Source organism: Halictus rubicundus, chromosome 12, assembly GCF_050948215.1.
Source record: "Halictus rubicundus isolate RS-2024b chromosome 12, iyHalRubi1_principal, whole genome shotgun sequence".
In the NCBI taxonomy this organism is placed as follows: Eukaryota; Metazoa; Arthropoda; class Insecta; order Hymenoptera; family Halictidae; genus Halictus; species Halictus rubicundus.
This window is the reverse complement of record NC_135160.1, coordinates 5,194,319-5,217,363: the sequence shown is the minus strand read 5'-3', so window position 1 is coordinate 5,217,363 and position 23,045 is coordinate 5,194,319. Positions and strand designations below refer to the sequence as shown.

Sequence of the window (23,045 nt, the reverse complement as noted above, 5' to 3'; positions counted from 1 at the left end):
TCATAGCGTAACTGGCCGACGACCGTAAGATCTCAATGGCATTCCTCCATCGGTAATGTGCCTACATATCGTAATCGAAAGCCGCGGGAGTGTCGAATGGCGGTAGTGTGTAATTGCGAGTGTCTCTCTGTATGTGTAATGTGTACATACTAATGTAGGCGCACGTGTGAGTGATATATATGAATCGGTCGGTGTGGTACGTTCGAAAATGACAAGTATCTCTGATTGCGCGAGACGTAGAAGTGCAAAACGTAATAAAGTGAGCACGAAACTATCCGTACTACGTAATTAGTACTGCGTAATTATGATGTTGTTGCGTACGTGTCACAGCAACATATGCTTCGAAGTTGGGTCGACAGTCAAACGGTTGTAAGACATTAATAAACAAAAATGCTATGAAACTTTTGCCGGTTCAATTCCCAGTGAATTCAAATTTTCTTTTTTTTTTTTTACTTTTTCATAAAAACAAGTAGTACGATAAAAAATTCTGCACCGCAAACATGTAATAAAAGATCTTTCACGTAAGTACATATTTTTGTGCTAATTTCACGCGGCAATTGTACTTGGCCAACATTTTAAAAATATTTCGTTTTCCTTCTAATTTTAATAATTGATCGTGTAGAATCACGCGTATCTTAATAGTCTTCTATACTTGTTAAGGCTTATTAAATTCGTCGCGTTTCGCAGCATCGGTATGAACTTCTACACCTGCCTACTGAACATATAAACAAAGGATAACAAAAGAATCTCCCATAAGTCAATGTAATAGGTACAACAGTTTTTCGCAAATATCTTGGACAGCAAAGCAAGAGAAATCACACTCCTGATAACGTATTTAAAAATTATCGAAATATGTACAATTACCAGAATTTGAACTCATTGGGAATCGAGAACTGCGAGACCAGCGCCTAACGAGCACGGCCAATCGTTATTACGCTGGTCTATATCATTTCAGTATTTCAAATCATCAGTATCTTTTTTTTTGGTTTGTTAATATTTTAAAAACGCTTCAGTGTCGGACCCAACTACACCACCACATACGTATATAAGACACATTAAAATCCGTGTCCCATGTATCTCGGCCTCCCCTTGTTAGACTAAATTCGGACGACAACGCTCCGTCTGCTTCGTCCGGGCCGTACTGAGAAAACCCAAAGACGCGTTTTACACAACGAATTAAGTTAGCCATATACGAACTTCTATTTATTGTTTGTACGTGCTTAGCGTCGCGATTCAATAGAGCATTTTTCTCGCGTGAGGTTGAACTTGATGAATGTCTCGATGCATTGACTCGCGGAACGAAGTAACGGAAAACTTAGAGCAATATAGAAAAGTTTATACATCATATATATATATATATATATATAGTATATATATATTATATATATATATATATATAGTATATATATATTATATATATATATATATATAATATATAAATATAAATATATATATATATAAATATAAATATATACATATGTACTAATCGATTTCTATTTCGTCGCGTACAGATATCATTGTATATAGATAGCCTAATTGTTCACATTAATAAGTTTTCCGCGAAGTAACGGTTATTTAAATGCAATTACCAAATAGTCGAGCCACGGTTCGCTCGTGGACAGACTACGGATCGAACCGAGCCGATAAACAATTTGTATCTCCTAGTACATATCTTGTTTCCTTTTATTTCACTCACCATGTCTATCTCTCTCTCTCTCTTTACCTCTATCTCTATCTCTGTTCTTCTTTGTTTTTGTGCAATCTCTTCGTTCACACCTGTGGAGTCCCTTTTTGCATCTCATAAACACGAGAACGCGTGTTACCTTCTATATTTTGCCTCTATGTCTTCTCCTAGATCTCTAACCATTTCCGGTTTACGTCTCTCTTTTTAAAACTCATTGTATTTATTCTTTTGTAACGGAAACGGATGCGCGTGAATCGACGTACGCTCGAGAAATCTCGAGCTTCTCTTCGAGGTGACTTTCAGTACCCTGGTGAGATGAGAAGGGCTCCCCCGGGAAGGGCACAAGGGCAAGAAGAGTCCGTCGCTAGGTCCACCGTCTATCCCCACCTCTGACGCTCCCGTAGTCCCAATACTTACTCTTTTACGTCACACACTATTTTCCTCTTCTACAGCGCTATGTATTCCCAAAGTTTCCAACGTGTTTCGTCTCTGTCGTGCAAACTCCGGTGCTGGGCGCTATAGTTCTGCCAGGGACCTTCTTCTCATCTCACCACGATACTTCACGATCGACTCGAACACCGTTCTAAGATTAGCCTTACGCTCTTGGCTGAGATATTTGTTGCGACCTACCAACGAACCTGTAACGAATGTGTACAAACGTTGTAACTTCCGCTTCGACCAATAACAATGACCCGTGGCGCCGAAGTCAGGGTCACGTAGAAGCGATTCGATGTCGTATCGATCGCCGAAACCAAATACGAACCGTGCGAACCTGCGTTTTAATGTAAACAATGTACGAAAAATACAGAATTCAGCGATTGTGCTCGAATACAGAGACCGTTAAAAAGTACTTGTACGTTTTCATTTGTTCAACCGGTCTATCTATTAACGCGGTAGCGGAAGATTCTTTTTTTCTTTTTCGAAAGACGAATCAACTACATACCCTTTTCAGCTCGTGGAAGATATATCCCCTCCGGTAAGTTGACTTTGAATCGGTGTTTCTAGATCCTCGCGAAACATTATCGCGAATCGAGGAACCTACGCGGAAGAGAATATAGTCCCTCTCGAACTCGTAATTCTAGTTGCTCATTTGATTCGAGAGTACCTTGATCTATACAACGGCGTTGTAATGTTTTGCTGATGAATATTCGAGAAGAAAAAAATGCGAACGTTTTGGCGCGACTGTACATATTTACTTGACTCCGACGGATTAGGAAACGCTACTTCAAACATATGTTCGACGTTGATGCACCGCGACGCGTTGGCGAGATACGCGTAAAAAAAAAAGTATAAAATATATAGAAACGATAAAGATCTATTTACAAAAGTGGCGAGTGGCGTTTGAATCTTTGGAGTGACGTTTTTTTCTTGATTCGAGTTAAGAGAATTTAAGCTATGGAGTAATCATTGTAGCGCACGTGTACATGATTATGTTGTATCCTTGTTTAAACTTTGCCTATGAATAAGAATATACGATATCAAAGACATTAAACGTTGTTCAATCTATCACTACCCAAACAACCCGATCCAATGTCGTTACTCTTTCAAGCGTTTATGACGAAAACGAGTAGGTACATGCAATTTTAAATAGAAGAAAGAATGAAAACAATTTAAAATTCAACTTATATTAGAGTTTAATTATAAATTAACGAGTGACAAGCACGCAGAGCCAAATTAAAAGGCGGGAGTGGATAACATTAGCCGCAGAGATCCCGTTTCCATAGTTTTATTTCCCGTCGAATGCTATAATATTTCACTAATAGTAACGTCCAGTAAATAATGTGAATTAAAGTAATAAATTATTAGGAGCAACAAAGCGCGCATCGCTATGTACATATAAATATTACACGTTTCACTAATCTGCGTTCTACTGTAAAACACGCTATCGACTGAATAGCGTCGAATGCCGATATAAGAAAGACTCGCTTATATATCTTTTTCTCCTTATTCGAATTATCATTCTTTTTTGTTGACGTTTGTAAACCATTTGCACTTCCGTTTTCCGAGTCGCTCACGCGGACATGTACATCGTCACAGTGAGTGAACATCGTCGTTATCTATTGCTTGGTTCGACGTTCGTTCCTGGAGGAGAGAGATCTGTATCGCTGTGTCGCGATTGTACAAACGTGTGCGTTTAACGAGAAAGAGACACTTAACTATCAAATGACCAAACAACATCGACGCTCGTACGGAGCTTTCTATTAAAAAGATCTCAATCTTAAACGTTCCAAGCTAGCAACGAGTATCTCAGTTAAAACATCATTATAGAACTTCCTTAATCGCTCCATTAATCATCGAACAACCTCTGGAAGTATTGGTCACAGTTTCAGAAAACACGAACAGTGTATATATATTTATCATATATATATATTCATATGTTAATTAAACGCACTTAAACGTAATAAGAAACACGTGTACTCGCGGGTAACGATCGAATCAGATTAGAGCACTGAATTGTGAAGGAAATCATTGCTAGAACCACCCTCATTCTGAAATTGTTTCTCTGAGCCTATTTTTCTAAATTTTTTGGAACTTTTCAAATAATGATATCACAACAGTTTCGCAGGTCTCTTCTCGAAGTTCATTTCATTGAACGCCTCTTTCAGCTTATTATCAAAATTTCCAAGTTGTGCGTGGCGACTTTTTAATATTAGAAAGTTAGATTGAGAATTTTAGAGTGTTCCAGATCTCCTTGCGGCGAGAAACTATAATGTATTACTCATCTGACTATATCGTTACCGGTAAGTGCACATCTCTTCTCAGAGATCTACGCGGAATACCTAACAACGTCTCACAAACGATCCTAAATAAATCATCTTAAGTACATAACGTTAGACAATGTACTACGACAATGGAAAGAACCCATGATGTGCATGCATCTATGCGCAGGTCGGAAGTATGATACAACGTTAGTCGCTGAAGCACTGACCTTCGTGGCAAGAACTACGCTTGTACACACGCTCGAGTAATGGGGCAAGCGGACAAAACATGAAGCGACCACGAAATTACTACTACACATATGTACACGTATTGCGCAGCGTTCTCTGGCTTCTGACGATAAAAGCGGTTTACCGAACTTCTGTTACAATTCTCCGTGAACCTTTCTTTTTTTTTTCATGTACTGCGGTATCATTTTCAATATAAACAAATCAGTAGCACTTTAGGCATTCTTCACATACAGATAACATCCATTCTATATGCACTCATGGATAAGTTGAACGTGGACTGAAAACTAAGGGGATCTTCCCGTTTCGGAGCTTGAAAACACGATCATTCGTCAGACTTCTTATAGAGGAACCGTTGAGAGTCGCAATTATCTCGAAATCCACAACCCTTTTTTTTCGTTTATCCCTTCGAATTATCGCGATCTGATTTAACGGGAGAAAGGCTGCTCGAATTTTTAATATATTTTCAAGCGTCCGAAACAGAAGGATCCCTCAACAAGAATATTAGGTCGTCAAGATCACCATATGTTAAAATCTTCATGCTACAGTATGTCGGACACTTGTAAATCAGGGTCCGGCTGGCTCACGCTCTCCGTCGAGAATTCCTCGAACGGTTCCAGTTGATCCTTGATGTCTTGCTCGATCTTCACGGGATTACTGCTCATGTCGCTGACAACTGGCTCGTTGCATCCTATGTTCGATGGGTTTAACGGATCCTCCTCTGTCTTTATGTCCTGGTTCATCATGAACGCCGGCTTCTTCGATTTCGCCTCCCGTTTGGCCACCTCCGTCCGCTCTCTCTCGTACATGAACGTCTTCCGTTTCCTCTTCATCGGTTTGCACACTTTCTTGTACAGGACGTTCATCTCCTTTATCCTGCTGGTCGGTATTGTCCAATCCATCTCCTTGGACGTCGTGTCGGAGTTTCGTGTCGGATCCATCGTGCTCTCGTACTCCATGATCTCTAAACCCAGCTTTTTCATCACGCTGACCATAATGTCGTCGATGTTGCCGTTGATTATCAAGTCCGCCTTTTTGTCCTAAAATCAAGACATTGTTTTCTAGTCGAACGCGCAGATTCTTCGAGTAACGATCATCAAATAACTTACATAGGAACAACCTTACATTATTAATCTATCGGTTAGTACATTCAGTGGGTGCGAGGGGATTACGATTAATTACGTAATATGTTATCTTACATGTTTCGTGGGTTGTAGATTACATATAACTAGCCGGCCTCCATACTTTTTGGTGTACAGAGGCAGATTACCGCTGGGAATAATTTGTAACGTCGTCCCCAGACATATACTCAAGTCGGCCACACTGTAATTGTATTTTTCTCAAGTTAGTTTTACTCCGGACGGCGTTACCCGGTACCGTGGTAAATGAAATATAATTGTCAACTGAAACCTGAGAGACACCGAGATAGGATTTTCTGATCAACGAAAGCTTTCCAAAATATTTTTTTTGCGCATACTTGCGTAGATGTATCGAAATTTTGAAACATCTAACACTGTACTTCAACAACCGTGAAACATTTAGGCGCTCTTCTTTTCATCTGTACGCAAACAAAAGATCAAATTTTTAGCGAATTAACAAAGAAGCAGTCACGTTTCCACATGACTACACTGTGTTTCTCTTGCCAATAAGATTTTCATGAATTTTCTTCTTGTCAAAATTTGCGCAACGCCTCCAGATTTCCACCTTTTGTGTTTATATGTATAACATGGAACATAACGTACGAGTAAATCAACATTTTTTATCAACATGGAAACGTTAAATTACCTAGAGTGCAGATCAGACAGCGTCAGATCGCTGTCGGGCAAGTTGTGTTCCCAATCGAGAATGGTGTCGTGCATGCGGCCACGACAAGGACGACCGCCTATCTGTTCTGATCTACAAACAGTGTCTAATGATTTCTTGCCCACGCTTTTCGTTGCAAAATTCCGAATGAATTGTCTGAAACGAAAACACTGTGTTATTTTCCCCCTTATAAACGCTGTGCGTAATCTCCAAGGCAAGATAACAACCTGCCACATTTGTCGCATTGTTCCGTAAACATATTTCCATGCAACTCCGCGAGGTGCTGTCTCTGCACTCCTGACCGTAGATGCAAACCATCGATATTCTGACTTATGATGAACTTTACTTTTTCTACAATAGAACGGTATTGGTTTGAATTTAGTATTGCCGGTGCATGACTGTTCCGGGTTCGTTATACTCACTGGCTTCCACTAATTTTTTCAATGCCATGTGTGTCTTGGTGGGTATCGCTTCATCGAAGGAGATGCTCATTGTAGGTTTTAAACCTTTCTGTTCTAATGTCCATACTCCGTTTGTACCTCTAAAATATTAAACATTGACCATGCAAATTATAATTACAGATTTCAAGCACACTAAGCTACTCTATCTTGTGCATATCAAGTTTTCAATAAATTCAGGATAATTTTATGCTCTCTAAAATTTATTTTTACTGTACTGCAATTATGTATTCTGAGTTTAATTGGGATTTGAAGAATCTGGAATAAATTTTAATTTTTCAATACTGGTTTGATTGACTGGATCGATTTAATTTCGAGAGATATTTTTGGGCGTTGATTTATTAAAAACTCATTAATAATACGAGGTGACAAATAAAGATCCGGCTATATGTTGAATGTGTTTTTATTTTTAAAAAAAGAGGGAGAAAATGATTTTCGCCTGGAATCCGGCGAGAGATCGTGTGCGTGTGTGTGTGTGTGCCTGTGAATTCATGATCGTTTCGGGACGGATGATCGTCACCAAAGCTGCGCACAACAATGGTGGACACTGGGACCAAAACGGATTCCGGTTGTTTCTTCGCGGCTCTCGTTCCCGCTTGATTAATTTAAAAGAATTGACCGGTGGCGCTTTCGGGCGCACAACAGATCGGGATATGATGGGCCATCGGTGTGGCGGCGGGAGGGGATGGAAATACATAGAAGTAGGGTGGGGATTCGAGCGAAAAATTACAAATGATAATCACCGAAAATCCGGAATGCCCGCAGCAGTGCTGATGCCGGCGCCGGTGTGAACAACGACGTGACGCGCCGCTTTTATCCAATCGGCGAGTAGACCGCATTTCAGTCGTAACGCCTCGACGCTGTCGTATCGCTGAAAACAACGAACGATAGAGGGAATTAAAAAACCAAGGCGAAAAAAAAAGATCGAGGAACCAGCGGTGGGAGAGCGAGCGAATACGGGGACGAGACGAAGACGGACAGACTCGACGAAACAACAAAGGGTCAAAGTTGAAAGGGTCGCGCGGATGACCGATAGACTCCCGCCAAACGATCAGTAACAATGGAGTTTTTTTTACCTCTTCGAGACCCAGCACTCCTTTGTTTTCGTAGTGCGAGAGCCCGTCCGCGTAGCTGCATGACATTTTGCCTCGGTGTTTGACGACGCACAGAATATTCGATCCGAAACCGTGAAAGCCCGTGCGACGCTTACAATGGTTCTCTCGATCCGGTTTTTTTTTCCTCTAGCAGTAACCAGCAGTAACCAGCATCCCGACGCCGATATCAGCCAGCTCTCATGTGCCTGTACCCGCGCGCGCGACACGTAAACAATTTGTAAGTTAATGACCGCGTGCTGTTATGTTTATACGCTACGAATGACGATAAGTGATAGGAAACTCGAGATCCACCGAGAACGCATTCTCTGTTTTATAGACTGCACTGCATGCAATGAAATGGCACTTGAACAGAAAGAAGATAATAAACGTGCGGCGCCTGCGCATTCAGCGAACCCGGAACTGGCGGCTTTAGCGTTGCAGACGCTTGAGTTTCTCGCGTCCATTCAATTCATGCCGCGGCCACTCAGCGCCACCCACAGCAACCCTTGCTCACTAGATCGACTCGGCGGAATATTCGAAAACAGACCTCCTATTCCCCTTCCCGGCCGCCCTTCTTATTGTTGACGAATTGTCGAGTAAAGCGCGCGCTTTCGTTACAGCTTCTTTCATCTTTCTATCGATTACCAGCTGCGTGTAGCGTTTTAAATGTTATGGCGCGCTTTCGAAACTTTCGCGTTTCTATATTCCTATGGAATGTTGTAGTATTGCAATGATATTGAAATTGAACAACATTTAGCAACAAATATAAATAAATGTATTTTAACTACAGTACGTAGTTTCGCGTGTAGTACTATTTTAAAGAGACACGCAGGAATTATGCAGGTGCCCCTGCGCTCTAAGTTCGCAGCGCTATCGACCAAGTATGTATTCTGCGGGCAAGTCTATACACGGCAGGTGCGCACCGAAAACTTGTCAGTTCCCCGGAGTTGTCAGGGTGAACGGACCTCCTGGGAACTCCCAGATGCGCTGGGGGTTCAGCCCCTGGCACCCCCAGGGACCTTTGCAGATTCGTGGAGTCGTAGACCTTGGTGGATCTTGCCTTCCTTGGACCCTACCACTCCTTGGACTCCTGTCGTCCTTGAACCCATACCATCTTTGGAACCTTCCCCTCCTCGAATCTTTGACCCCCGTACGCCTCCCTTTCCGAAACCCCTTCTTTTGCTGGACCCTAACCCTCCCTGGACCCTAGCCCTCCCTGGAGCCTTGACCTCCCAGGACTCCTTCCTTCTCTGGACCTTTGTTTTTCCTGAACCCTACCCTCCCAGGCCCTTTCCCCTTTGTGAACCCCTCCCTCTCCTGGAGCCTTACCTTCTCTGGACCCTTGTACAGTAGGCTGTAATACAAAATCACCCATGTATGAGACAAAAAAATATCCCGGACCAGCGCCTATTCCCATACCTAAACTGCGATGTTAGATCTATTTTTGTTTTTGTCTATGCTCTAATCTGCAATGGAAATCGAGCTCGTACCAACTTACGGTAAGTTTATAAAAAGTAATTTGATAACCTGCTTACCAACTGACGATTTTTGGATGCATTACAGCTTCCAACTCCAACCACTAGATGGTCATACGTATTTCGCAAATGGAAGCGTGCATGGTGTCACCGAAGTTAACCCACAATTTTCATAATAGAAACGGAGTTTTATATTTCTAATTGTCCCTTGAGATTTTAGAAGTTTGAGGGCTTTTGTAACATACAATCATGACTCGAATTAAAATAGGTAAATAATATCTTAAGCAATATTTATTTAAATAAATATTTCACATTCATGTACAACTTCAATTTTAGAGTATGAACAGAGCAAGGAGGAACGGATGATGATGACAATTGGTGAAATTATACAAGAATTGTTGAGGGCTCACGCTGCAAATAGGGATGTGGACCTAAACAAATTGAAAACTCGAATATCTTCCAAGAATGGTTTGCAGACATCGCCTAGATTGGTTGACATTATTGCTGCTGTGCCTGCGGAAGCAAGGAGTATATTATTGCCAAAATTGAAAGCTAAACCTATTCGAACTGCTAGCGGAGTTAGTACTTTAAAAGATGAAATCTTGTATAGCAAATAATTACGAAAGATACATTGAGTCTGTTGGTTCTTGCAGATAGCTGTTGTGGCTGTAATGTGCAAGCCGCACAGATGTCCTCATATTAATATGACAGGGAACATCTGTGTATATTGTCCTGGTGGTCCTGACTCGGATTTTGAGTACTCAACACAGTCGTACACTGGTTACGAGCCCACATCCATGAGGGCTATTCGTGCAAGGTATAATCCATTACTGCAAACAAGGCATCGTATTGAACAGGTGAATGTGAAATTCTACAAGCAACCCCTTCACAAGCACTAACACCAAATTTCATTACAGTTAAAACAATTAGGACACAATGTAGATAAGATTGAATTTATTGTCATGGGGGGAACATTTATGTCTCTGCCAGAGGATTATAGAGACTATTTCATTCGAAATTTGCACGATGCATTATCTGGACACGTTAGCAGCAATGTTGAAGAAGCAGTCAAATACTCTGAAAGGAGTCGAACGAAGTGCATAGGTATTACCATAGAAACTCGACCCGATTATTGCCTGAAGAAACATCTGTCGGACATGTTAAACTACGGGTATATATCAAAGTTATACCACAGAAAGAAATGATCAAACAATGTATTTCGAAAATATGATTGTTACAGGTGTACCCGCTTGGAAATTGGTGTACAATCTGTGTACGAAGATGTAGCACGTGATACGAACAGAGGACACACAGTGCGTGCGGTGTGTGAGAGTTTCCAGATGTCGAAAGACGCTGGCTTCAAAGTAATAGCACACATGATGCCAGATTTACCGAATGTAGATATGGAGAGAGACATTAACCAATTTATCGTGAGTCGCATTTGTGTGTATTCTTTGATTCTTTTCTTCTTGAATCTTTTTTAAGGTTCCTCCGTTTTCAGGAATTTTTCGCAAACCCAGCGTTCAGAGCGGACGGTCTAAAGATTTATCCAACACTGGTCATTCGTGGTACAGGATTGTACGAACTTTGGAAAACTGGAAGGTACAAAAGCTACCCGCCCAGTGATCTGATAGATCTTATAGCTCGCATATTGGCACTCATTCCGCCTTGGACTCGCGTCTATCGTGTACAGAGAGATATACCGATGCCTTTAGTCAGGTATGAATATATCCAGTATAGTTCAACAATATTTAATTTGTGAAATTAAAGTAATTATTTAATACGTAGTTCAGGTGTAGAACGCGGAAATTTACGTGAACTGGCGCTGGCAAGAATGAAGGACTGGGGAACCGACTGTCGAGACGTGAGAACTCGAGAAGTGGGTATCCAAGAAATTCACCATCAGGTGCAACCCTACGAAGTAGAGCTCATTCGTCGTGACTATGTCGCTAACGGTGGCTGGGAAACGTTCCTATCGTACGAAGATCCTACACAGGATATTTTGGTCGGTCTGCTAAGATTGAGAAAGTGCTCCAGCGAAACCTTCAGGTAAATCGTCAATTGAAAGTGTTATTTAACGATACTAGTAATTATTTATATTTTACAGGCCAGAACTTAAAGGCAGGTGCTCGATTGTGAGAGAACTTCACGTGTACGGTAGTGTAGTCCCTGTAAACGCTCGGGACCCTACCAAGTTTCAGCATCAAGGATTCGGTATGCTTTTGATGGAAGAGGCGGAGCGAATTGCGAGAGAGGAACATCAATCTGAAAAGATAGCTGTCATCTCTGGTATAAAAATAACTATACTCAGTCCCACGGGACGAGTCAGAGTAGATAAACAAAATACCAGCATGCGTCCTTTGCTAACTATCTGAGAAATATAACTTCAACTCTGTTGCACTGGCATTTGTTTACCTTTGCTAACTCGACTCGTTGGGCGAAGTAGAGATCGTATAGACATTCCATTAGCTAGTCAGCTATGTATTAAAATCTTTTCTTAGGTGTCGGAACGAGGAACTACTACAGAAAAATGGGCTACGAACTCGATGGACCGTACATGTCTAAAATGTTAATAGATTGCAAATAAACTGTGATTAATAATTGTACAATGGAATTGCGTGTAATCATTTAAACGGACCTTTATTTCTTGAAACCATTTTAAAAATATCGTTTTTTAAATAGCAACTATAATTGGAACTACGAATTTCTTTCAGACAGAATTCCTATTCTCAACTTACTAAAATTGTTATGAAGAGAAATAAATGTCTATGTGACTCCTGTAGTCGGGATAGAGTCAGACAATCTTTATTTTGACATAAAAATCCGCAGTCTAGTGATTAGTGTTCAATGAACTTTTGTTCGTAGGAAAGGCTAAAAATTGATTGGAGAGTAAACTAGTAAGGTTCATAGAAAATCGTTCGGAAATTAGCGCGATATAAATCCGGTTTTTTTTTAATTGTTTTGATAGGAAAAAGACAAAGGAGCATCGATAATTGCGATCTATCGAAGGTGGACAATTCGATCGCTCGATCGGTTGATAAAGGAAGAGCCATGGGATCCCCCACCTTTCCTTGCGCCACCTGCTGTCACGAGCCGGAGAGAGTAAACAAAAGCGAGTCACATTCGTGACACCGCTGTCGATCAGTGAACGTTGTTGCTCGCGCTTGAACGGTTCCTGTTTTGTGATGTGTGTTGTTTCAAATACGTCTCGGTTACGGACGCGCGATTCGGCAGGAGCGAATTACCGCGTGTGTGCTGCAGCGTCTGACATTTTCGCCACCGGGACGACGATGTCGAGCAAGGAATGGGTCGGTGAACGCTAGAGGACATTTTGGGGCGAATCAAGGCGGCTCCTTGACAGAAGAAAAAGGTGCGACGAAGTGTCCTGGCGCCAAACCGTGTCAAGGTAAGCGAATTATTTCCATCAGGAAACGCCGATTCACATTTAGGTTAGGTTCCTCCTTCGGCTGCGACTCGTTGCACTCGAGATCCTCTATCCTCGCGATATATCTCGCTCCTCGAGAAGAGAGCTCCTTGACCGGCGATTTTGAAATTTCGCTTCGGGTCTGCCGTCGACGAGACGCGATGGCGTTCGATTGACAGTAAACGGTTCGGTTGTGAAACTCGCTGTTTTCGGTGGTTGCACAGTGCACGATTTTCGAACGCGTGCACTGCACAACGCTATCCGTGTTATGTAAACAAAAAGAGAAACTCCTCCGACATTTACGATCGCGGTGTACGTAATCCTGCGTCGTAACTGGTTCTGACATGTTCCTCTTGCAGTTCCTTGATTTATCGAGGTGCTTTGACCTTGTCGGTGCATTCGCACTTCAATACGCTTCCCCGTAAACGCAAAAATTGTCGACTGTGAGAATGCAATTAACATTTCTTGACGAGGTCGGTATTCGGAATAAAATTGATGCTACACACTGGCTTTGCCAACGTAAGCTCGGTTATGTTTCGTTGAGCCAGCAAAATTTCACATTGGATATAATTGTCTTGTTTCGCTGTGCTTTGTCAGCAAGTTTGATCAAGGTATACGAAGTCATTGAAATCTAACACAGTCGAGATATGATAATAAGAGATTCGTTAATCTTTATTTCAAGAATAATGATAAAATCTTTTATCATAGAATTGATGTTTCTATAATTAATTCTTGTATGGATTTCTATGAAGCATTATCCGCCAAACAATCTGCGATTCAGCGATAAAATGGATATCGAAAAAGGTGCAAATTTCCGAGGACTTCGTCCGAGGATCGTCCACGGTGTTTCGCTCTGCGTCACCGCGCAAATTGAAAATGCACCCGAAAAAAATCGCGCGTTATATCACGGCTCGATTGGACAAAATCCAAAGCAACAAATTATCGGCGGGTTGCGCAATTCTAATTGCCGATCGAAAATTACGATAAACGGCGTGTTCGCACCCGATACCCATCGGGACAACCCGTCACGTCCTCCCTCGTGTGTATCGTGGCGAGTCCTCGCGGTGTTCGCGCGCGGGTGCACGCCTCCCTCTGTTTCGCGATCATTTTGGCTCGGCGCTCGCGATATATTCGCAAAGTGGCCGCGAGTCATGAATTCGTCTCTGACCGGCCAATTGGATGACTCGCGATCTATAGTAAATATCCGGCTACTATTATTAAGTTTGTCCTTAACGATCGTTACGGGTATCGTCTCGCAACCATTAGCTCCCGTCGCACGAATGGCACCGGAGCGGTTCGCGGATTTCGCGAAGTTGTCGGGTCGTGATCTTGTGACGGGTTGTGTGTGTTTGCGTCACTCGTGCTAAGTGCCCCTCAGGATTCGCGTGAACAAAACCTAGGGAATAGCCGATTATCCTGACTTCGATCCAGCATCGCAAACTGTCCCGGTGAGCTAAAGTTCCGACGCCAAAATAGTATCAGAATCGTGCGGCGGTCACCGGTGATAGACGATGGTATATAGTACATTATCTTGCGACGGTCACCGGTGACCGACACCTTCAAACAATGTTCACGGTAAACACCGATGGGGAGTGGTAAATTTCGATGTATATCATAACCGAGAATGGTTTATAGTACATTATTTTGCGACGGTCACCGATGACCGACACCTTCAAACAATGTTCACGGTAAACACCGATGGAGAGTGGTCAATGTCGATGTACATCATAACCGAGAATGGTGTATAGTACATTACTTTGCGACGGTCACCGGTGACCGACACTTAATTTCATAATAATCGGCGCTGTATCATAGAAATCTATCCACCCCGTGACGGGCATCGGTGTACGATAAATGGTTCCTTCGATTCGTGCCGGTCACCGGTGACCGGTACACCGGTCAAGGAGACAGGATCTCCATAGAAATTAATCTTTTGTATAATGTAGTAAATTAATAGAATAACACAATATAGTGTTCAGCCAGTTCAGTAAATTGAGGCTTGAATTTCAATTAATAAAATACGAGAAGATTATTATTAATTTTGCAACCAGAGATACATTATAATATCGAGTGGTTTTGCTGTACGCGCAACTGCAGACTCTGATCTCTTCGCCAGATAAATCGGCTCAGCATTAGGCTCGTATTTCTGGAAAGCGTACCGCGCTTCGCCGATTTGTTAAAGTTTCGAATTATTATTAATTATACTTTTTCACGCGACCGCGGCTCGCACATCGTATTCAGAAAAATAAGTGCTGCTCGAGTATGGCACTCGATACGTGTCGCAGGCGATCGTTTGCACTCGTATTACCGCCGCCTCTGTTTATTCGAATAACACTGTTAGGCCACCCAACGACGGCGATGCTTCTACCGAGAATTCCTAGTATCGGATTCGTGCGACTACATTACGCCAGATAAGAGATCGATATATCCGCGCGACGATTTTAAAAGCGGAACAGTGTAGGGCAATTAGGTTCAACCGCGCTCGCATACCTCTTCTCCCAAATAGTAGTGACAATCTAATAGCTAAACGTATTGACACTGGCTGCGGCGAGGGAGAGGGGGGACTTCGTCTCCCGTAATATCCGCGAAAACCGAAAGATGGCGGTCACTTAGGTAACCGTCATTTTTCATGTCCTTTCATAACATGATTCTAAAGAGGAAAAGAACCTCCTTTTCTCATGCTTATTTCTGCACTTCCTGGCGAGCTCTCTTTTATCTGTCGAAGACAGTTTGAATGCGGACATTTTCTGGAAAAACACTTTCAGATACTAAATGGTCCTTACTTTCAATCGTGCTCATGTATCTTAATACAAAGGCTCCTTGAGCTGTAATATTATTTCTTTCATAGATCCATTTAATTACCATATTTAGACACGTGTTTGAAATACGTGTAAAATGACGTTAGAAATAGAAAGGTACCTTGTTCGATGAAATCTGTCCTTTGTTTAAAACGTTGCATTCAAACGGGTAATATTTTAAACAAAACGTTGAGCCCAATCTAAATAAATCCTTAAACGGAAGCAAGCTGAATCGTCTCGTTGTCGAGCAGCGTTCAAGGTCTATCGACGAGCTCCGGAATAATAATTTATAAAATCGCTCGGTCTCGTTACGAAGTCGAGAGATCAGTCGAGCAGGCTAATTACCAGCAGTTTGCTCGGTTTACTTTTTTTTCTTATTGTGGTCGCCTCGATGTTGCGCCGCGTACGCACTAGAATTTGCATCTTTGTTCACCGAAGTAGCACGTTGCCGGGAATGCGCGGTGTTATGCCCGTACGCCTACATGCCATGCCAGATAAGACGTCGACATGTGCAACGAACATTGTCGGAAAGTGGGACACTCCTGGTTGACCATGAATTTCTTGTTAAGCCCCGCGAATTTATGCTCGAGCGTGGTATCGTGTTGCGGGGAATCTAGATGGAACTAATCTGAGATTAATCGGAAGCGACTCGCGCGATGCCATCCGGTCGCCATTTTCACGCCGTTTCGCCACCGATTAAAACCGAACGCGTTAACAATAGAATCGTCGGAAACATACTCTTCTGAGTCAACACTTTCTTGGTAATGGGGGACGGAGTTGGCCGTCTATACTTAACCTTCAGATGACTTACACTCCGGCGGATGGTAACTTGCGGAGCTGGGTCTGAACGGACCCACAGAGAATTTTGTTACACTTGTTAATCCTCTTGTTTGATTCGATGTATATAGCTGAGCATAAAAACTTGCTGTGAAGGTGAAAATTTAAATGGCACACTTACCATTTTGGGCCAAAATGGACCCAGATCAATTTTTACACTGATACATTCACTGTATGTTATTCGAGTAGCATCTGCAAAGTGCAAGAAGGTCAAAAGAGTGCTTGGTATGTTATAAATTTTTATTTTTATTGTATCCAGTACATTTTTTAATTTATCCGGTACATTTGCATCGTAGAATAATATCAGATGACCCGTTCGATACTTCAGTTAATGAATTCAATGTACCGATCCTGACTCGCTTCATTCCATTTATTCATAAGGTAAAGCATTTTTGTTGCTAAGTGAAAAGAGTTCAGTTATGTACGATTATATCGTTTTTCGCTTAACTGTGATTGATTACGTTGTTTTCGTTGAACTTTCGAGACAGCTTAAACGGGTGACGAATGAAAATCAAGGTTTCGTTGGCGAACGGGTTGAGAGCCGCTGCGCTAAGTAAATCCAAAGATCGATGGACGCTGTCCAATTGTTCGACACAGATCGATACGCATCGATGCATCGGCGAAACTCAATTCCGTGACGAAATTGGATCGTCGCGTTGATTGTTCGTTGTGCAAAGTTATCGGCACTTTGTCGTGTATATTGCGCGGCGACGAAACCGCTGTTCCGTCGTGACATTGGAATTCCTTGAACGCACTTATGCTCCTTTTTGCGAGCGTATAGCCGCCCAATGGGTGTCGCGGAACTGTGCGGCGATTTTATTCAATCATAAATTCCGACTCGCCGGCGAGAGCTGAGCCGAGCTCGAAACACACATGTGCACGCGAAAAAATCAATTTTTACTCTTCCATGAATGGCAATCGATCAACCATCATTATCGTTAGTACCATAATGGTGCAGACATATTTTAGGTAATCCTTTTTCTTGGGATCCTTGAGCTCATTTCTCACAAACTTGCAGCGCAGTAATATCCGAATTTCTTGAGTCTAAAATTTTGCAGTATCTTTGCAGTGTGTCTTGCAGTACAACAATGGTCGCAAGTTCCTCCAAGGAGGGTGCAAGACGAGCACGGCGGACAATATTTTCTTGGAGGCGCAGGAGCATAAGCACGTAGCTGCATGTAATCTCGCGTGACATATTTTAATCGCCATAAGTTACGCCTCGGGTGGTTGTGCACACGCTGAGGATAAATTGCGCGGAGCCTCTGCTCGCTTCTATACCTCGTAAAAAATTATTTAATAAAACCGGAACGCGCGAAAGCACGCCGGCATTAATCCGCCAAAAATGAACGAAAATGCCGCGGAAATTGGTTGCGACGTTCAACGGCCGTCTTCCTTAAAATTTTAAAAGGAACACACCGAAGCCGGCTAAAAATATTGGACAGGCAAAAGAGGGAGGGGATGCGAGAGTGCTTTCTTTAAGCCGATGGGGCTATTTTAGCGCTGGGGGTATACATATCCTGCAAAAGATGTTCCTCTTTTATCTGAAAACTGAAATAGGAATTGTTCACGTTCGCAAACAGAAGTATAAATATATTGTCACATTCGCATTATTTCTGACACCGCGCGAAGATCCTCGGACCGGTTATTACAAAATAAAAACCTTATACCTGAAGTTTCAACAAACTGGAGCGAAAAAGAACTTTCTTAATATGTTTCGTAGGTGGAAAATAGATGTTTACTGTTTTAACCCTTTGCGCTCGGCGCTATTTTCATTTTGAAACTAAATTTTTCTTCCGTCTTAGAATATTTTCATTTTATTCATACAAAACTGATCCGATTTCCACATATAATATTTGAATGTTTAGTGATCTATTGAATACAAATTTTGTAATGTAACAAATATTTTCTAATATTTTTTGTAATTTCTTTGAAATAATGCCACAATAATTTCTGGTGGTGCTTCAGAGTCACCACTCGAGTGCAAAGGGTTAAATTACACCTGTTCAGTTTTGTCATAAATGCATAAAATACGCTGTCCTTTTTGTCACTGGATTAGTATCGTCTAATGGGCTCAATTAACTCTGCTCGATTCGCTGGGCTCCGTCTTTGATTTTCTGCGATTCTTCAGAGTGTCAAATAACGTTCAAATAAAACTTGTAATGGAAGCGTTGCGGAGACTCGAGGTTCCCGCATCGCGACAGTGTCTTCTGGTGCAAGTGCACCCGTGTCGAACGCGGTTAGGCTCGCGTTCGAAGGGAACGGAAGTTCGATTGGACGCGATCTCGAAATACAACGATCCCGAGGACGGCGGCCACGTAATCGGTAATTCCGACTGCCTCCTCCTCTGATTAGCCTAAGCTCCTCTGTGCGGCATGCGTCGCACAGAATACGCCAAGGGCCAAGAGTCAACTGTGCAATTGACCAGGCAGACGTGCGTTTCCGAGAAATGTCCTTCAAGATATGGAACAAATGTCGTCCGTCGGCTTCAGATTCGAACGAACAAGCCTCGCCGGTCGTCCATTTTGTTTGCCGAATCCCGGACAATCCGCAATTATTCGCTAACAGTACCGAGCACTGAAATTGATACCCTATACGGGCCTGCAATAATTATTTTCACGTTCGCAGCCACTGCGTTTTCAACGGTGCCGTCTATTATCCCGGGTTAAGCTTGCAGAGAAGATTATCCGTGAGCACACGTGTCCGAGCGCATGCTAGAGCGCTCAGGTGCGACAGCGAACGTGTTCCAGAAACAATTAGCCCGTTCTAGCGTGGCGTTATTCGCCGCAGGACGAAAACTCGAGAGGCGGGCCGGCCGCGTCGGGATCGATTGGCTGCGTTTCAGACGATAATAAATAATGCTCGGCCCCCAGGTTTACGCGTCGATCGCAGCTTTTCGACAATGAAACGCATCCCTCGAAAATAGAATCACGTAGCCGCGTGGGTGGGTGCATCGTGCGCGTTATGTAACCGGTGCACGTGTACAACGGATGTCGATACGAGGGAAACTTCACCGCTCCGATGAGCGATCGTGTCCCGGTGGATCGCACGTGGAACATTTTGGCACCGGACCGGTGACAAACGATTTCGACGAACACACGGCAACTGGCAGGCAACGCGTTGAGTCATCGGCCGATTACGATTTATTTCCGAGATCTTGCCTTTCGACGCGGGAAAACGCGACGCCGACGAAAACTGCATAATTTTACACGGAAAAATACCAGACCAATACCCTTCGAGCACGCATTTAGGCATATTAACACCGTCCGGACTGTGCATTTAGTTCCCGAAATTGCAGAGAATTGATTTAACTATGTGCGTGATGAAAAATCACTAGAGAATGGTCTTGGTAGATTTTCATTTACGGAAATTTAGAGAGGAGGTTTGAATGAATCATTATAAAGTATTACAATAAATTTGATTGTAGTGTATGAGCTGATTACTCTGCTGCAAAGGGTTAATATTTGTGAAAAATTGATTATCCCCGTCACGAGTGTATTTTTTGATGAAGCTTCCACCAACGAACAGGAAAAGTTTTACCATACATCCAACCATGCGTCATGTTAAATTACCGTATTTATCACTTATCGAACTGTGCAAGGAGGGATACAAACACCACCAAAAAAATCCGTTTAGCAAACGAACATAACTGACACGTCGTGTCATTTATCACGGCAGAAATGAATCTTTAGAGACGAACTAGAGGAATTATGTCATCCATGCACGACCAACGGGGCAATCAACGTATTGATAATTACAGCAAGAAACTGCTTCAGATTCACGTCACACGAGCCTCGTCTTCGATACACGAGGCACATTTTAAAAATAAATTTAATGACGGAGGCCGAACGGTTTTTGGATTTTTAAGGACGCGTATCACCCGGTTTCCCTTATCAGCGTGCGGTTTCTAACAGCATCGTGCGCCTAATTGCCGTTGTTTTTACGCGTGTTTCCCAGCTGACGCGGAACGAGCAAAACGCACGGTACGCGCGACGCTGTAACGACGGGAACGTGTTTCGTCTTCGTTCCCTTCGTTTTCTTCTGGCTTTTTTTCTCCCCTCTCGTTGTTTTCGAGTTAGAACTTGTCCCCGCGTGTTATCATACGTCGGTCCTCTCGAGTGCGCGCCATTAGAAGACAGCACTCGACGGTACTCGCTCGGCTTCGAACGAGGACGCGGGAGAAGAAGAGGGTTTCGCGCGGACACGGAACTCCGCGGGCTCTAGGCACCCCGACAAGCAGATCTGGGGAAAAGAAAACAACTGGGACGAGCCGAAAACTACTGGCTTAGTTTATAATTTCAGCGAAAACACGCGGATTTGGCACAGTCGCATCCTGTCGAAACGATTTCTTCTTAAGGGGCCATTCCGAGTGCCATTTCAAGAATTTTTTTCAAACCAACTATTAATCTTGTCGAGTTGGGATTTTGCACAGACGTTTACGGGCATCTGAAGTATATGTGTGAGTTTTTTGAAGTGGAAATAACCAAAACTGCACGAGTTATATTTTGTTTTGTTTAAGTGTGTCTTTGAAAAGGTGTGTCGATTGTTGCCATAATCTCGGCAATTCTACTGATAGAAAACAGGAATATGAGGAAGCATCTTAATCAGTATGAATGTGACTACGGTCTGAAGCAAAACGAATTAAATGTCTTGATTATTTACAAAATGCCGGAATTTTGGAGACCCTTAAGGGTTTATTCTGGTTATCTCCGTATTTCAGAATTTGTTGTGATATTTTTTTCTAACGACTGTATTGTACTTTTAGCAATATTTGTAAATTTTTTATAAATATTTAAAAATCAGTGTAAAAATTCATTGTATTATTTGGAATCGAGGCGACACTACAAACAATTTTTAAATGTTTCTGCGAGCCTATTTGTGAAATCTGCTCGCACTATCGCCGGCAGTTTTATGGTTATTACACCGCGCTCAACTCTACGCGTTTATGGCATCCGCAGATCCGTGGAATACTAAAGAGACGCGGGCCCTCGGTGCAATTAACGGCGTTTTCATTTGATCTCCACCGTTAGGAAATTTATTGGTCAACAAATCAAAATTTCTTTCCTTGTAACGAGTCTACAAAAATTCTTCGGAATTTCCATGAGTTACTCTGCGAAATTGCGATATGTTTGTGTGATCGGTCGCCCGGTGAATCGAATTGGATACTGACTCGCTTATTAGTTTGTGGGAATGAGATTTCTATCGGCAGTTAGATCGCTAATTTTTTTGCTATTTCACGCTACGAGAAAGAAGCCTCCGGAGAAGTAGCGACTGTGAGAAGTGTAAATTCTTCGTTACGGTTCAGCGCGTGGAAAATATGGCGAACTCTGTGGAAGGGGGTTAATTAGCGTACAAGGGCCCGGCGATGTTGCGCGAAATAAGAAAACACGGCGTGCTCTTTATTTCGTGTCCGCAGGCCGGGAAACTTAATGGGGGATGATTACCATAAACTCTTCGGACTTACACGTGGGATCCCACGGTTCTCCCTTTAACTCGAACAAATGTGCTGCTTCGCTCAACGGGGGGAGCCTTATCAAAATTATCAATCGTCCTAAATCATCTTTCTGCAGATCTGCAAACTATTCAAACTTTTAAATTGCGAACCCGACTCGTTCCTCTCAACTCTGCCGCGGTCCTAGGGTCTCTCCCGACCCAATTTTCCTTTCACACCTCCATTACGGTCGTGTAATATTTTTTAATCCACTCGTGCTCGCATTTGTTTAACCTCCGCATCGTAGTTGCCGGTGACCGGGTCTCGCGTGACTCACACCAACGACCTTTGTACAATCAGAGGCGAAGAGGTAGTCGAGATTCACGCGCGTGGTGTGGGTCACCGCAGACCCAGCCATCCCCGTGTGTACCTCGTACACCTGTTTTTCTAAACGCTAATAAATATCCGGAGTCCATTTGTCATCATCGACAAGTTACCAAAGAAAACTGGTTGGGAATCACGGATCCTTAAAAAGCATCGGATAATCGCTGTTAGGCGACGCGTTAACTCTGAAGATCACAACCAGGTCGGCACAGTGTAGTCACAGGTTGTTATTTTTCCGAGAGAAAAACCCCGACAAAAAGACGCCCGCAACCGGACCTCGTCTCCATAAATTAATCGTTCTCGGCTATGATTCCGCGCAAACATCTGCCGGGCTCAATAATTGCGTGTCACCGGCGAAGATCACTCAACGTCGTTAGGGAGAGGAGAGAGAAAAAAGAAGCGTTGTATCCGTCCGTGAAAGAAGATCGTTCGCTATTAAACGGGGTTAACGTGATGTAACGTGAATCTGATCGCATGAACCAGCAAGAGAAAGAGTAAGGGAGGGAGAGAATGTGTGTGTAATAGAGAGGGGGGGGGGGAGTAGCTTAGGTGGAAATAAAGCGGCAGGTAAATAATGAGTTTCTCTTTTGCTCGTCCCTCGTGGCCCTTATCAATCGAGCGCGGTTATTGCATTATTTAAGACTTTGCGCCTCGTTAAATCAGAAGGGATTGTCGAGATTATCAGCGGAGTGAAGCGGTGTGTCCTTGACTGATG

General features: G+C 42.8%; 3 protein-coding genes across 4 annotated transcripts in view; 2 read left to right on the top strand and 1 right to left on the bottom strand.

Annotated features, from left to right (window-relative positions):
* Positions 1-3,300: 3,300 nt before the first annotated feature.
* Sirt6 (sirtuin 6) lies at positions 3,301-8,408 on the bottom strand. Its single transcript, XM_076797391.1, has 7 exons — positions 7,967-8,408; positions 7,634-7,761; positions 6,855-6,973; positions 6,660-6,783; positions 6,415-6,588; positions 5,829-5,952; positions 3,301-5,669 (listed from the first exon to the last, which is right to left on the bottom strand). The coding sequence occupies exons 1-7, from the start codon at positions 8,030-8,032 to the stop codon at positions 5,172-5,174; spliced, it is 1,233 nt and encodes a 410-aa protein (XP_076653506.1). The 5' UTR covers positions 8,033-8,408; the 3' UTR covers positions 3,301-5,171.
* Positions 8,409-8,869: 461 nt separating this feature from the next.
* Positions 8,870-12,073, top strand: Elp3 (elongator complex protein 3). Its single transcript, XM_076797574.1, has 10 exons — positions 8,870-9,483; positions 9,548-9,727; positions 9,796-10,037; positions 10,113-10,316; positions 10,377-10,630; positions 10,700-10,889; positions 10,961-11,178; positions 11,248-11,508; positions 11,567-11,748; positions 11,961-12,073. Exons 2-10 carry the CDS (start codon positions 9,709-9,711, stop codon positions 12,044-12,046), a joined length of 1,656 nt encoding a protein of 551 aa, XP_076653689.1. The 5' UTR covers positions 8,870-9,483; positions 9,548-9,708; the 3' UTR covers positions 12,047-12,073.
* Positions 12,074-12,566: 493 nt separating this feature from the next.
* The window catches only part of Plx (PTB_TBC1D1_like and TBC domain-containing protein plx), a 47,839-nt gene continuing 37,360 nt past the window's right edge, over positions 12,567-23,045 (top strand). The window contains exon 1 of one of the 2 annotated variants that reach the window (XM_076797954.1): positions 12,567-12,865. The gene's annotated coding sequence lies outside the window, so the exon portion shown is untranslated. Of the gene's footprint in view, positions 12,866-14,116; positions 14,332-23,045 lie in introns of those variants that run through there. The other variant, XM_076797953.1, reaches the window with a different exon arrangement.

Bases quoted from the DNA above. Each gene is read 5' to 3' on its own strand.
- Elp3 (XM_076797574.1), top strand. The intron at 10,038-10,112 runs GTTAGTACTTTA...TGGTTCTTGCAG, and splicing joins CTATTCGAACTGCTAGCGGA to ATAGCTGTTGTGGCTGTAAT. The intron at 11,509-11,566 runs GTAAATCGTCAA...TATATTTTACAG, and splicing joins TGCTCCAGCGAAACCTTCAG to GCCAGAACTTAAAGGCAGGT.
- Sirt6 (XM_076797391.1), bottom strand. From the start codon at position 8,032: ATGTCATGCAGCTACGCGGACGGGCTCTCGCACTACGAAAACAAAGGA. The intron at 6,784-6,854 runs GTGAGTATAACG...GTTCTATTGTAG, and splicing joins GAAAAAATTAGTGGAAGCCA to AAAAAGTAAAGTTCATCATA. The intron at 5,953-6,414 runs GTAATTTAACGT...ATACAATTACAG, and splicing joins CTGTCTGATCTGCACTCTAG to TGTGGCCGACTTGAGTATAT.